The 13958-nt window shown below is 54.0% G+C and overlaps 1 protein-coding gene across 1 annotated transcript; it reads right to left on the reverse strand.

The window, feature by feature from the left end:
• Positions 1-313: 313 nt before the first annotated feature.
• On the reverse strand, positions 314-9916 carry VAT1 (vesicle amine transport 1). The gene is made up of 6 exons (XM_052785580.1): positions 9528-9916; positions 7696-7903; positions 7171-7341; positions 6996-7085; positions 5785-6026; positions 314-4700 (listed from the first exon to the last, which is right to left on the reverse strand). The coding sequence occupies exons 1-6, from the start codon at positions 9858-9860 to the stop codon at positions 4599-4601; spliced, it is 1146 nt and encodes a 381-aa protein (XP_052641540.1). The 5' UTR covers positions 9861-9916; the 3' UTR covers positions 314-4598.
• Positions 9917-13958: the final 4042 nt, after the last annotated feature.

A 13958-nucleotide genomic window follows, 5' to 3' on the forward strand; every position in this document is an offset into this window, starting at 1 on the left:
CTTACCATCACCCCAGGCCCCCATTTCAATCCCAACTGGATACAGAGACACCCAGACAGAGAGTAAAGTGCAGAAGACAGCTAAGGGTTTTGCAAACAAAATCACCATAGCTGCCCTGCAGAACAGGGGAACAATTGAGGCAACAATTAACAGTTGTCCTTGAGAGCAGAGACATCTTCTCACCCTGGGAAAGTTAGAATTTATAAACTGAATGCATCCACCTGCTGACTGCCTGGAGAAGCAATAAAAGTGCCCCAGAGGCTGAGCTGGGAGCAGAGCGTTCATTCTAACAGATGATTGAGCAGCACACCACTGAGGGTTTTGTTATGCTTTTAATTAACATTTGAAACACATAAGGCATATGGTAACATTAGACAGAGGAGCATTACACATCATAGTCATGTAAACAGCATTGGCACACTTGCTTTCTGTCCAGCTTGGTTACATGCACAAAGCAGAATATATTTTTTAAACAAAGATTTTCCGTGTGTCTGTAGGATGAGTATCACTCATGTCACATACCTGTAAATCAACAACTCAGACAGTACAGACCAGACCATATGTTGTAAGAGGCTCAGTCTAATGCATTTCACATCACGCTCATGTACTACTTGCCAGTCATGCTTTGCCAGCACCAGGGCTTAGCACACTAGAGACTTCATTAGGCAACAAGAGTGGTTTTACACCTATGACAGCAGCTGTAAGTGGGCCAGGATCCTGCACTGATTAAAGCCTGAGGCCCCCAATGCTTCTTACTTCTCCCTGGTCAATCAATTCTAGTTTAATACAGGCGTCCGAAATGAAATGTACAGCTAAACTCCTTCCCCCGTCTCAAAGTACTTGGCAGGGGCCATGCTCCTCTGCACAAGCCAAGGCTGCTTCCACTCCCTCCTCCTTCTGCAGTTAGCGTGCAACACAAGTGAGCTTGAGAGAAACCAAAGAGAAAAACATGACAAAAGCTGCCTGGTGATAGCAAAGGAGTTGCGTTTTGTCCAAGACCAGCAGTACCAGCCTGGGAAGGCGACTGCAGTAATGACACAGGAGTGGCACTCGCACAGGCACCCCTGTGCTGAGCAGCCCCCCCACAGCAGCAGGCAGGGCCAGGGATGCCTCTCCTCTACTCATGAACTCCTTACTCACGTTTTCCACTTGGACTCCTCACGGCACAACCTTTGGGTCAGACAATCAGTAAAATAAACATTAAATTGCACTTCTGATAGCTGGAATGGCACATGCAATTTAAGCACAGGAATCTCCCACTTCCTCAATAGCATGACTTCGCCCTAAACAGTTAAGCAACATTGAGTGGAATGATTTTTATCCTAGGGTTTTTGTTTGTTTTTTTGCTTTGGTCCTTAGTATACAAACCTGCTGGTTAACTTTGAGTTAAGACACTTGAAGTTGTTTTACATAGGTTCTATACTTATTGGCCCATAAAATGTTCGTCCATAAAAAAAAAAAGAGTATAAAAACAAAACCAAAAAACAACCAACCACAACCACCTGGAGCAGAGCATTGATCAGTGAGGCAATAGAAAGCAAGATTACATTTAATCTTGGTCTTTCTCTAAAAAACATTGTTGCTACCAAGGGACATAAAACAGTCAGTGCTAAACTCTACAGATAGTAACTGCTTAGCACTCCTGCCCTCATAAGGGCTTCAGGAATTTGTAGGTAGAAGATACATGAGCAGCTACCCGAAGAGAGTCGGGAGCTGGGATGATTGTTTCCAGAGAGCCAAGGCTGGGGCAGCAGATAAAGCCTCACTCAGGGTCTGGCTGGAGCCAAACAGCTGCCCTGGGGGAGACAAGGGCTTTACAATAGCTCTTCTGGACTGGGGAGCACAGAATCACCAGGACAGCCCTGGAAAGGCTGTAATATGTGGAAAGGGAGCATCTTATTCACAGTAAGTCAGACTACATCACCAGTGTTCAAAAACAGAGCTAGCAAGACAGGTTTTTGGCAACACTTTGAAAGGCCAGAATGGAAAAGGCTCCAGTGACTTCCTAGTCCTTACAGGCATGTAGAAGAAGGCACTGAAATACTGTTTTCTGTGGCATACGACAAGGCAGCATGTCAGAGGTGTCCTACGGGAAGCTGCAAGACTCCCACTTTCCTCCTTCACGCTGCATTGGGAGGGACAGACTGCGAGAGCCTTGCTACGCTGCCTGATCCAAGGCCATCCAAGTAAGGCACTGAGCATGCACTTAGCCAAGAGTAAAGCAAGGAGAGGATGTTACTGTGAAACACAATTCGATAGTTTTCCCCTTTACAAGTGTGCAGAACCTGAAGATGTGTGGGGTTATGTGACATTTGAGCATGCTGCTCTTGCACCAAGGTGAAGTCCCGTTTCTTGAAGGAACAGGTCCAGACTTCCCATTTCAGCAATTTAGACAGTCCTTCTGTTGTCAGACCTGGTAAAGCAGCATTAGAGACTGTTGGATTTAATCTAAATTAGCATGACAGGGCAGGTTGAAAAGAGAAGCAGCAAGATTTTGGATTCAGAAAGGTTAAAAGTTGTGCTTGTGAGTTTCATCAGACCATGTTTATGAAGTTCACATATCAAATGCAAGAGACAGACTGACAAGGATCTGTGACAAGGCTCCAGCCCTCCTCTGAGGTTGTAGGGAACGGGGTTGTTTTAATACTTGAAGTTAGCCAGGGCAAGTCCCCTGGAGGCTGTGGCCACACGTTTCTAAAAACTAGGGTCTGAGCCCAAGCACCTGAAATACAAGCTGCACTGATAGATAGGAGCCCCGCTGGAGGACAGAGCTGGCCAAGGAAGAAGCCACACTCCTCACCTGCACAGGAACCCCCAGCCCTGTGCCATGCTTGGCTGCTCTCGAGTGGCAGAGGGGCTTCGCACACAGGGGCCTTCGCCCAGCAGGCGCCTTCCCTCTTCAGGGTTTGGTTAAGCAAGGCTTTGCTCCTGAAGCCTGAGCTCTTCCACGATGGGCAGCTCTTCTTGGTGCCCTCAGGTTTACCTTTTCAAATGGAAAATGAAGCCTAAAAGCCTGCAGCACCTACAATCCATGGCAAAGCCTCAAAGCAAGCACAAACAGCACCACAGTCACTCAGGGCTGAAAACAGGGTCCAGCAGGAAGGTGGACACCACTCATTAAGTACTCACAGAACTAGGCTTGGGTCTCTGCACAGGTCCATTTTCAAGTGCACAGAAAAAAGAAAAGAGGAAGAGAAACTGAGTTCTGGTCTGGGAGGAGCACCCCAGGCAGCTCTTAAACCCCCGGTGCTGGAAGAGAGCCCAAGGGTCCCAAGACTTGCAGTGTCAGGGGAAGAAGAGCCAAGTCCTACTGCAGCACTGAACCACGAGCTGAGAGCTGGTTTGAGTGGATATCTAATGAGCTAGCTAGAAGAGAATGGAAAGCACAATTTAAACTGCTCACAATGCCCAGGCCAAGAGGCTTGACCCAGAGCTGGGCAGTTTACTGTCTACACTGGTAACTTGGCAATAGCTTTACTGAGTGGCGTGCCACAGAAAGAGCCAGCCCAGGCTCCTGGGAAGCAGGCTTACAGGACTGGTTCTTGCAAGTTACTTCCCAGACTGCAACAACTCCCCAGCACGCAGGGCACAGCACAAAGCAAGCATTAACCGGATCTTATTTTGTTCCCATCTTGTTGAAGTCCGATTTAACACTGCAGCCCTTGGAAATACAAACACGAGGGTGAAGTTTAGCCTTAATACCAACTTGGAGCCCAACATTAATAAAGCACAGAGCCAACACCAATTGTTCCAGTCATTTGAGACACAGTTGAGTCCTTATGGTCTCTAAAAATCAGACACAGTTTAGATCTCCCTATACAGTTTGGAATCAGAAAATAGACAAGATCAAGTTACCCAACTGAAACTTTTTCTTCTGTATTCAGACACAGATCAGCCCAGCCCAGCCTGTCAGGTTATTTGCCGACTGCACAGAGAAGCGACTGCAAATTAAGTGCAATATGCCATAGACTCCAAAATGCCAGGACGGTTATTTACAAGGCAAAGGCAACATGACCTGTTGCTATCTGACTGGTGTTAGCAGCCTACGGAAGCAGAGGGGAAAGAACGGGGTTACTGTAAACAGAAGAGTAGCCCGTGCTAGAATTAAACTAGGCCAGCCATGCTTTTCCTCTGGCTGTTGAGGAAACATCCTAAGTTTCACCCATTCTCCTGCTGAACAAGCTTCTCAAAGGTGACAGTGCAAATGCTTCAGCAGGGCCCAGTTTCTGTGGAGATACTTGGCAGTTGCTACAGTATGTTACATCTTGACTTTACAGTGACAGGCTATTCAGTTGTTAACTGCCCGGAAGCTTCAGCTGCACTGCTGGAGAAAAATAAGGTTAGTTTGGAAATTCAGTAGAGAAGCAAGTGATTAGAAAAAAACGTACGAAATAAACAGGCTTCAAAACAGAGAGCTAGGGCAGGAGGCATATCTGGCAAAGGGTCAGTCACAACAAGAGCATGCAAACCTCATCTGAACTTTAACCACAATGTTCTTGTACTGGTGAAGACGGAAGCTACTGATCTGTCCATTTCCAGGTCCCAAAGAGATCAGGGAGTCAAACCATGAATTCACAATCTGCACACATCTTTTCTCCTTAGTTCTCTTCTTTTTTGGATTCTTCCTTGGGTGCTTCAGGAACCAGGATGACCTTTCCAACATTCTTCTTCTCTTGCATCTGCCTCATGGCATCTGCCACCTGGAAGCAACAGGAATCTCGTGAGACCCACACCCACCCTGCAGTGCAGTCAGGCCCTTCGTGAGCCCCTTGGCCCACCCAGACTAGTTGGAGGGCCACCCAGGAGGCAGGTTTCCTGGCACTCCAAGCAAGTGCCAAGCATTCAGGTGCCTCTGCACAGATGCGCTTTGGACAGAGTTGGGCAGCTACCCCAGCCTGCCCATAGCAAACCATCCTCAAGAATTCAGACAGACCAACTGTAACATACACAAGGACGCTCTGCTACGCGAACTGTGGAAGAGTGAAGTGCGTGCCACCACAGCTTCCTTTCCAAACAGAGGGGAGCACTGCAGAAACCCAGCTAACAGCCACAAGGACAATGCTTCTACATCTACACAACCACAGAACAATACATGCACAGATTTTTATTATTATTTTTAAGCAAAACAGCACCTGGGCCAGGCTGGAATCAACAGAGTTTTCCTTAAGCATTTGCATCAGACTTGTTCTCAGGTATTAACACCAACTGATCATTACCAAGTCCTTTGCTCCCCTGCAGTAAGTCCTACCCCAGCAAAGGATTTTCAAGGCAAGAACCTGACTCTGCCTGGACACATCAATGCAACAACACTGAGCACAGCAGAGCTGCTGAAAAGCCTGCCTCTCCCTTCCAACATCCTCGTTCTGCTTCACTGCCTGGGCTCTTTTTCACTCGTGGAAGGGCAGCAGCAACCTTCCCAGCTCTCTGCTTAATTACAGGGTGCGGATGCAGGGCAGACTCCAGCCTGATGCATAACCCAGCCCCTCCATGGGCTGCTGCTGCTGCCCACAGAGCACAGCTGAGCACCTGCCCTATTCCACAGGGATGCTGTCTGGCATTGCCCAGCTCTGTGCGCTGGAGCAGAAGAGCCCAGCCACTTTACTCCCCTCTAATAACTTAAAAGGAAAAAGGCACTGAACATCTGAGAACAGATGGTTATTAAACATCTGCAACAGCTCAGCTCCCCTGAACAAGGTGCCCACACTGAACCAGAGCTCACTGTGCAGGAAACAATCACCCAGTAACTTCTGGGTGCTGCCAGCCTACATGTTAGCTCAGACTCACCTGATCAAAGGGCCATACAGAGTCTATTTTGGGCTTGATTTTTCCTTGACTGTACAGGTTAACCAGCTTGGCTACAACACCTCCGACAAGCTCAAATTCTTCATCCATATATCCAAGGTGGTAGCCACACACAGCCTTGTTATGGTGTAGGAGCTGCAAGGCATTGATGCTGAACTGGTTCCACCAGGTTTTAGCCATAGCCATGAGGTTCTTCTTCTGTCCCGTGAGAAGGTTTGCTACCCCTAAAAAGAAGGCAAGCCACAGGTGAGCTGGAATCAACACAACACGAGAGGCAGTAGGCATCCCGTGTAATAGCTCAGACAATACGCAGGGTAACAGCCGCTCACACAGTGATGGAGGACAGAGGTAAGAACTGGATCACATCAGGATCTGCCCAGCCAACCTTCAATGGAAACAAGTACCTGCCTCGGCCTCAAGCTACGCAGAATTTGGATTATCAGCACCCATATATTGCAAAAGTATAGAACAACTCCTCTTTTAGGAGGGCAGCAGCAGCACAGCTAGACTGGAGTGCAGGCAGAGGCAAGAGAGGGTTACAAGTCACATCCAGCCAGGCTGGCAGGACAGCACTCCCCTTCTCCTACAGCCAGGCTTCTTCAGGGGAGCCACATGCTGCAATGGCTGGGACAACAGAAGCAGCACACTGGTGCAAGTATCTGGAATCCCACTGGGGGCTGTGTGAGGGCTTTGTCTACGAGACAAAAATCACAGTGTTTCAGGGCTGGGGAATGGAGAGATAAGTATTCAGTAGCCTCAAACCTCATCACCCACACATCCTCTAGAAGAAAAGCAAGGCTCTATTAGTGCTGTGCATTAAGTCAGCCCAGACAAAGCAGCTGTGCCAGCGTTCCTCCGTGAGGACATTCCTGCTTCCCCTGCAGGCACCGGCTTGTACTCGAAGAGATCTCACCACGGGAGAGAAAAGCCTTGGAGCCTGTGACCAGAGCTCTTGGGACAAGGCACAAATCTCACTCCCCTCAGTGCCTCACCCAGTTGAAGCATCCTAAAGACCTTCATGAAATAACAGAACTACAACACACACAGCAGTCAGCAGCAGCGATGCTCCCTCACAGCTGTGCATCCAGGCATGGAGCAGCGTACAGCATTCCCGTGCAGATCCACGCCCACCCTGCCATTGCACAGTCCCTCCTACGCTGGAGCTGGGGTTTGGGCACACTGCTCACACTTACCATAAGTGATGAGTTTGCCCATTGGCTTCAACAGGTTAAATGCTTTGGATGTATCAGATCCTCCCAGGGGGTCCAGGACAATGTCAACACCTAGAGGGAATTGAAAGTAACTAGAAGTTTCCTTGCACTTGAAACAAATGCAGGACAGTCGTAGAAGTCCTCCACCACACGGTACCTTTGGGAGAGATTTTCCGGACCTCCTCTGCGTAATCCATCGTTCTGTAGTCAATGGGGTAAGCAACTCCGCTCTCCTTGAGTGAATCATGCTTGGAGGCAGATGCTGTGCCAAAAATGGTGACGTTTTCTACAGTCTTGCACAGCTGGATGGCAGCAGTTCCCACACCACCTGAAAACCAGCAGTGAGAAAGACTTAGAAGCAGACAGCCCCAGCAGTCAGGAAAGCCTCTGGATAGGTAAATTATCCCTGCTTGTACCTATTGCACAGCGCCAGGAGGGTTTGGAATAAAGGTTTTGCCTGGGGCAGGCTGATGCCTGTAATGTGCTAGGGGAGACCAACCCTGGCTGCTGCAAAATGGGTTCAGCATTTGCCAGCGCTTGGGTCAGCGCGAAGCCTGCATCTCTGGCAGGCGATGTTTTGTCAGTCCAGCCCCGTTCTGATCACTTCCTCACCCATGCCACCCATTCAGAAGCTGCACGCTGAGGCCAAGAGTCTCAGCATGGGCTGGCAAGAACTATTTACCTGCAGCCATGTGGATGAGGACACTCTGGTTGGGTCTCAGGTTTCCAAAGTCAAACAGGATCATGTAGGCAGTGATGTAGTTGACAAGAAAAGCAGCTGCTTCCTCAAAGCTCATCCCCTCAGGCATCAGGAAAGTCTGACTGGCTGGCACGTTCACGACTTCTTGCCAGAGCCCTGACCTAGCCAGGACCATTACCTTGTCACCAACCTAAAATCAAATAGAGGACAAGGCGGTCTGAAACAAGCCCCAGGCTAGCAGAAGTCATCACACCCTTGTCCTCCGTATGCCAGAACCGGGTACACGTGTGCCGTTCTCTGTGCAGAGTCTGCAGGGACTGCGGCACCCCTGGGCTTGGGCGGGAGCCTGCAGCCTGTGCTCCACTTGTCAGGCAAACCGCACAACAGCACCTCTCACCACAGAGCTGGGCACAGGCCACGAGCCTCCGAGGGACTGCAGGCGCCCCAGGCTCTGGCTTGCACCCAGCATGCTGCCTGACTGCCAGCCGCCCAAACCAACGGACCCCCAACGAGGTAAGAGGGATGGGGGCCGTGTCCTGCCCTCCCTGCCCAAGCTGGGAGACGGAGTCTGAACACCGTGAAATATTACCGCTGCCCCTTGTAAGGATCATTCTGCCAACAAGCAGGAGGCTTGGGGCAATGCTTAATAGGATCATCCCCAGAAAAAACTTAGGAAAACCTCCCAGGTCTAAGCGTCAGGCCTGAAGTCTGAGGCATCCCCCAAAATCTGCTCTTATCCCACTGGGCAAGAAACATCTGCTCGCTATGCAATGGGAAAGAGACGGCAAAACACCAAGTGGTCGTATCAGCAAGCAGAGATGAGGCAGAGCCAAGGCAGCAAGCAGAAAGGCTCCTCAGTGTGTGGGTTCAGCATTTACACTTAAATAAATCAAGATGTTTCCCTGGAGCGGAGGGAATCATCTTTGACACACTGGGGTTTTTTTGAGACACTGTGTTTTGCTAGTTGCATGCCCAAGAATCATCTTAAAGCACCGTAACTGCAACAGCCCTGAGGTGCAAAGGTCTAGGACATGCGGAGCCAACTCCTCTGTCCCCCGAGTTGCTAGAAACGCAGCAGCCGCACGCTGGTGGGCCACAAACCCAGCACCAAGAACAACTAACCAGCTTGTGCCCACACCTCACCACCCTCACTCACTAACCAGCTCGTACCCACACCTCACCACCCTCACTCAGACGGCTCCGGACAACTCTGCAGCAGCTGGAACCGCCACGTTCGTGGAGTTTAAGGGGATGGTCACAAACGAGTTCAGAAACAGCACAGTCATGCTTTAGCCCAACATCCTACTAGCGGTCGCCGCTAACGAGAAAATTCCGTGCGTGCAAATACAGCCGGCGGTCCCCAAGCACACGACCGCCTCCAGCGCTGCCCCACGACTCCAGAGCAAGACCCCGGCCCTCAGGGCGGGCAGGCAGCGATGCTCTCGCCGCCCCGGCGGCCGGCGCGGCATCGGCGGGGCGAGGGCAGCCAGGGCCCCCGGCGGCCGGGGCCGTCCCGCCCGCGCCGCCCCTTTGTCGGGGGCTTCGTCCGCCGCGGGATCCCCCGCGGGCGGGACCCCGGCGGACGCTTCCCCGCGCGGCCCCGGGCAGGGAGCGCGGCTCTGCCGGCGCCGGGCCGCCCCTGCCCCGGCGGAGGGACGGCCACCGGCGCGCCGCCGCCTCCCGCCGGTGGCGCGGCCCGGAGGCCGGCGGAGGGGGCCCGGGCGGGTCCGCACCTGCTGGGCGGCGGGGCGCGGCCACCGCAGTGCGGCGGGGCCGGGCCGGGCCGGGCCGAACCGGGCCGCGCCGCCCCTCACCTGTCGGTCGCGGACGCCGTCGCCGAGGGCGCGGACAGTGCCGGCGCACTCCATGCCGGGGCAGACGGGCGGCGGCGGCAGCCGGTCGTACAGCCCCTGCCGCGCCATCAGGTCGGCGAAGTTGAGGCCGCAGGCGCGGACGCGCACCGAGACCTCGCCGGGCCGCGGGCCGCCGCCGCGCCGCGCCTGCACCTTCACCTTCTCGTAGCCGCCGAAGCCCGTCAGCACCAGCGCCCGGTGCTCGGCCGCCTCCCCGCCGCCCGCTGCCGGCGCGGGGCCGGGGGCCTGCTCGGGGGCGGGGGCGGCGGCGGCCGGGGCCGGCTCAGCGGACATGGCGGAGCGGAACGGAGCGGAGCGGCGGGAGCGGCTGCGGGCGCGGGGCGGCGGCGGGCGGGGAAAAGCCGGGGCGCGGGGCGCGGCCGGGGGGGGGGGGGGGGGAGACCGGGGGCGGGGGCGGGGGCGGGCCGGGCGAGCGGCGCCGCGGCGGGCGGGGCGGTGCTGTCCCCCGGTCCGCCTCCCGCTGCCGGGCCCGGCCCGGCGGCCGCCGCCCCTCCGCAGCCCGGTGTCCCGGGGGACGCCCCGCCCCGCCCCGCCCCGCCCCGTCCCGCCGGGGCCCCGCCGCCGCCGCCGCCGCTCACCTCCGGGCGGCCGGCCCCGAGGGAGCTGCCCGGCCCCGCCGCGGCGGGGACTCCCCCGGCGGGTCTGGAGCCGATGCCGGGGGAGAAGGGAGCAGGGGGAGATTTGCCCGTACACCCCCCGCCGGGGCGGTAGTTCCCGAAGGGTCCTTAGGCCGCAGCCCTCGGCATCTGCGCTGCGGCTGCGGCTCGGCGGGGCCCGGCCGGCCGCGGGTCCTGCACGCAGCGTCTCTCGTCCTCCGCACCACCTTTTTTTTTCCTTTTTTTTTTTTTTTTGGCTAAATGTTTCCTTTCAAGCAATCTGCTTGCACCTTTTCTGGAGACGATTGAAATGGCTGCTTAGCTGGAGCGTCATCTCGCTAAGTTACTTTTACAATCTATTGTGAGTAACGGATGTCACTTGCAGGGAGGTTTAATAAACATCTCTCTGCTCGTAGCCCTGAAATGGCTGCATGTAGCGGAGATGAGGCATGGACTGGCTCACAGACAAGAGGGAGGAGTAGAGCTCTAGTCCTGTAACTAAAAACAAATAAAGAAGGGAGGGTGCGTTAGACAGACTGATGGAACCAGCCGCCCTTCCTGCTTGTGACGCATCTGCCAGCAGACAGCAGCCTTCTCCATGAATTCACTGCTCGGATCTGTGTCCAGCTCCCCTGTATCACGCTTGCCATCAAGACTGCTGATTCAGTGCAGTTTTGCGTGTGACGAGCGCAGTTGGATCCACACCTCGCTTGTCCGCTGCTTGGTGGACACGTCCTTGTCCCTAATAACCTACAGCTGTTGCAGGGTGACTGCTCCAGCACACAAGTCAAAGAGCCCCTGAAAAACATCCACCCCCCCAAAAAAAACAAAGACCACCTGAAGGATAAATCAAAACACGTACTGGGGAAGTGTCTGTGTCACTCCAGTGCTCCAGAATTCCCAAGCCAAGCAAAACCCGGCACAGTGCCTGCTTTGGGCAGGGCACTCCCAGCACTGCTGACAGCATTTGATGTAAGGCTCTGGCCGGCCGGCAGATTCGCAAACCCAAGCGTTTCCAGGGGCTTTGTTTGCGACAGCAGTCCCGCTCATTACGCAAATGCAGTCTGCTGACCGAGGCCAGCGGGAGTTTTGCATGAATGTGACCGAGGCCAGCGGGAGTTTTGCATGAATGTGGCCTTGTCCTGCAGGGCTGCTCTCCAGGCTGGGCTGGCCCTGGAGCCGTGCGAGCCGGGTGCGGGCTGGGGCTGCTCAGGAAGTGGAGCACAAAGGCAGGAAAGCAGCCAGGAGGGCAGAGGCCTGGAGCAGGCTGCACATCATCTGGCTCTGCAATGTGGCATGTTTATGGGTGTTTGGGTGGCTGCAGTGGGAAAAGGAGGAGGTGCATGTCCAGTTGCACGACAGGACTGCAGTCCGGCTTGGACAGTTACTTTACACCTTTGTTTGCTGTTGCTCAACTCTGAGAAATACAGATGTGCCTTCCTGATGTCTGGGCATCTCCCATGCCCCAAATTAGGAAGAAGCAGTCAAAGCACAATCCTCTGTCTCCCACTGTTCTTCCTAGGAGCTTTCCTAGCATTTGTCCTTTCAGTGGTTTATTTTCACAGTTGCCAAGGGCTCTTGTGGTGGATGAAACGTGCTGGCCAGGAGGGAGCCCCTATAGACACCTGAGATAAGAGGATGACTCCCAAAGGCTCAGAGAATGGTAGATGAAGGCAGTGGGTTTTAGGAGTCAGAGTCCTCTTCTGCTAGACTGCTCCAGCTGTATGCAGCTCTAAAGCAGATTAGATAGGGGTATTTTTGCATAGTGGCAAGTCTGTTTGATTGGGCAGGCTGCTCTTGCTGCCTTTGTCTCTTTTGTGCTTCTGAGTCAATCTTTCCTTATCAGCTCAGTTTAGTAACATTTTCCCTGTAAATCTTACTTTACCCAGTTCAGTTTGTGTTCTGCTGTGGTACTTTTTCCACTGTATTTAAGCTGCAGATTTAAGAGGGACAGTTCTGGCTAGTCACTGCTCTGGAGCGTCAGTGCGGGTGAAGCGCTGCCATTTGCAGGGAGCTGATGGGCATGTGCCATTGCGCGTGCTCGGGACGAGCGTTCGCAGCTGGCACACTGTGAGCTTGCAGATCTGCGATCCCCAGCACAGCACGGCAGCTGGCTGCTGCTTACTGGGTTTGGGTCACCGGCGTGGGCTAGCAAGGGAAGCGTTAGCCAGAGAAAACAATAAATTTTCCCAGTGGAATTGGTGCTCACTCCTCCAGCCGATTTTTCAGCAAGCTCCCCAAATGTGGGCTTTCGCTGCACAGGAGCACGCAGCTGAGGCGCTGGGGCCTTCTGAATGGTGGTGACTTGTGATTTACAGCCAGAGGTAGGCACAGGCCACCAAGGAAACTGTTCTCATTATCTCTCCCCCAGATGCTCAGCTTTCCAATAGCCCTGCACCTCACCCTGAGCTCCCTGCCTGCTTTTTTTACAGCCTCCTGCTGCTCCTCCTGAGCCTCTGGCAGGGCGGCGAGGAGGATGTGCCCACAGCAGGAGCAGTGCCAGCCTGCCCTGTGCAGCTCTTTGTTCTACCTCCCTCTCCTCTGCTCTCCAAGACACTGGAACAACAAAGAGGCAGGAGATAAGAAAGCCTGGCCATGGTTTGCCCGTCAGCAGTCAGCTGCCTGCGAGAGCTCGGCTTTGACCCCAGGGCTTATTCAGGATGGACCCCGGCAGGGCCAGGCCCACAAAAGCCTTCCCTCACCCTGTGAGGCTGCCTGCGACCCTGCTCGGGGCCGGCGGCTGACTGCCTGCCGTGGGACGTCTCCACACCTGGCCGCAGGCGAAGTGCTCGGAGCTGTTTCCCACTCAGGCCTTGACCTGGTGCCACCATCTCCCTGCTTCTGCTCTGCTGGTGCTGCCCACGCTCCCTGAGACCACCCGCTCCCAGGCCACCCCCAGCTGCAGACCAGTGCAGGGGGTTGGCTCTGGAGGGGGCTGTGGGGCTGCGGTAAGACCCCACAGGGTGCCAGGGCCCACGGTGATGTTTTCAGGGCTGTATATTTTGGCATCCTGGATCTACAGCAAGTGTTGACCTCAATCCATCTATCTGGGTTTGTTGGGAACTCGAGAGAAAGATTCCTCCTGCCTCTGTTCTGCCTTTTTCTAACCTGTGTCTGCGGAGTGTTGGATTGCACACAGAGGTGGACACAGACGAGATCTCCCAGCTGCATCACACCTACCAGGAATGCTGTGCCTCCCGGATGACACCGTGCCTGTATCGCAGTAAATTACATTTAGATTTGACAGGTAGAGCAGCGGGTGGAAGAGATCTGACACAACGCCTCAGACATACCTGCCACTCACAGCCATAGTTCCCTGCGCTGCTGTTTTGATCACAGAAACAATGGAGGCGATTGTCAAGTGGTAACTGATGCTCAGCGAACGTCAGTTCACTTCTCATGGTGACAGCAGACTGAAGAAATCCTCCCAGCACAGAGTATCATTCCCACAAAGAACACTGCCTTAGCTGGGCTAAGACAGCTCCAGCATCTTCCCCTGCACAAACCCAAACAGCAGAGGCTGAGGAAGCGCAGCACAAGCAAGCAGCACAGTTAATGCGAGGCCGGATTCCAGGTGCGCACAGAACAGCATCCCACCATGTCCCCCTCTGGAGACAGGCACCTTCTCTACTGTGGTCCTTGGAGAAATCCTGTGAAATGAGAATCCTTCTCCTTAACTTCAACCTTCCACCACAGCATCAATAATTTACTGACAATTACTGTCCCAAAATAACCGGCTTAGCACATCCACATGCTGTGCACCCATTAGAAGCCG

The sequence above is a fragment of the Harpia harpyja genome, chromosome 4, assembly GCF_026419915.1.
Source record: "Harpia harpyja isolate bHarHar1 chromosome 4, bHarHar1 primary haplotype, whole genome shotgun sequence".
Classification (NCBI taxonomy): domain Eukaryota; kingdom Metazoa; phylum Chordata; class Aves; order Accipitriformes; family Accipitridae; genus Harpia; species Harpia harpyja.

Coding starts and splice junctions, on each gene's coding strand:
- VAT1 (XM_052785580.1), bottom strand. CDS start 9,860: ATGTCCGCTGAGCCGGCCCCGGCCGCCGCCGCCCCCGCCCCCGAGCAG. Junction 7,904..9,527: donor ACGGCGTCCGCGACCGACAG/GTGAGGGGCGGC, acceptor ATTTGATTTTAG/GTTGGTGACAAGGTAATGGT. Junction 6,027..6,995: donor GGGCAAACTCATCACTTATG/GTAAGTGTGAGC, acceptor CCTTCTTTTTAG/GGGTAGCAAACCTTCTCACG.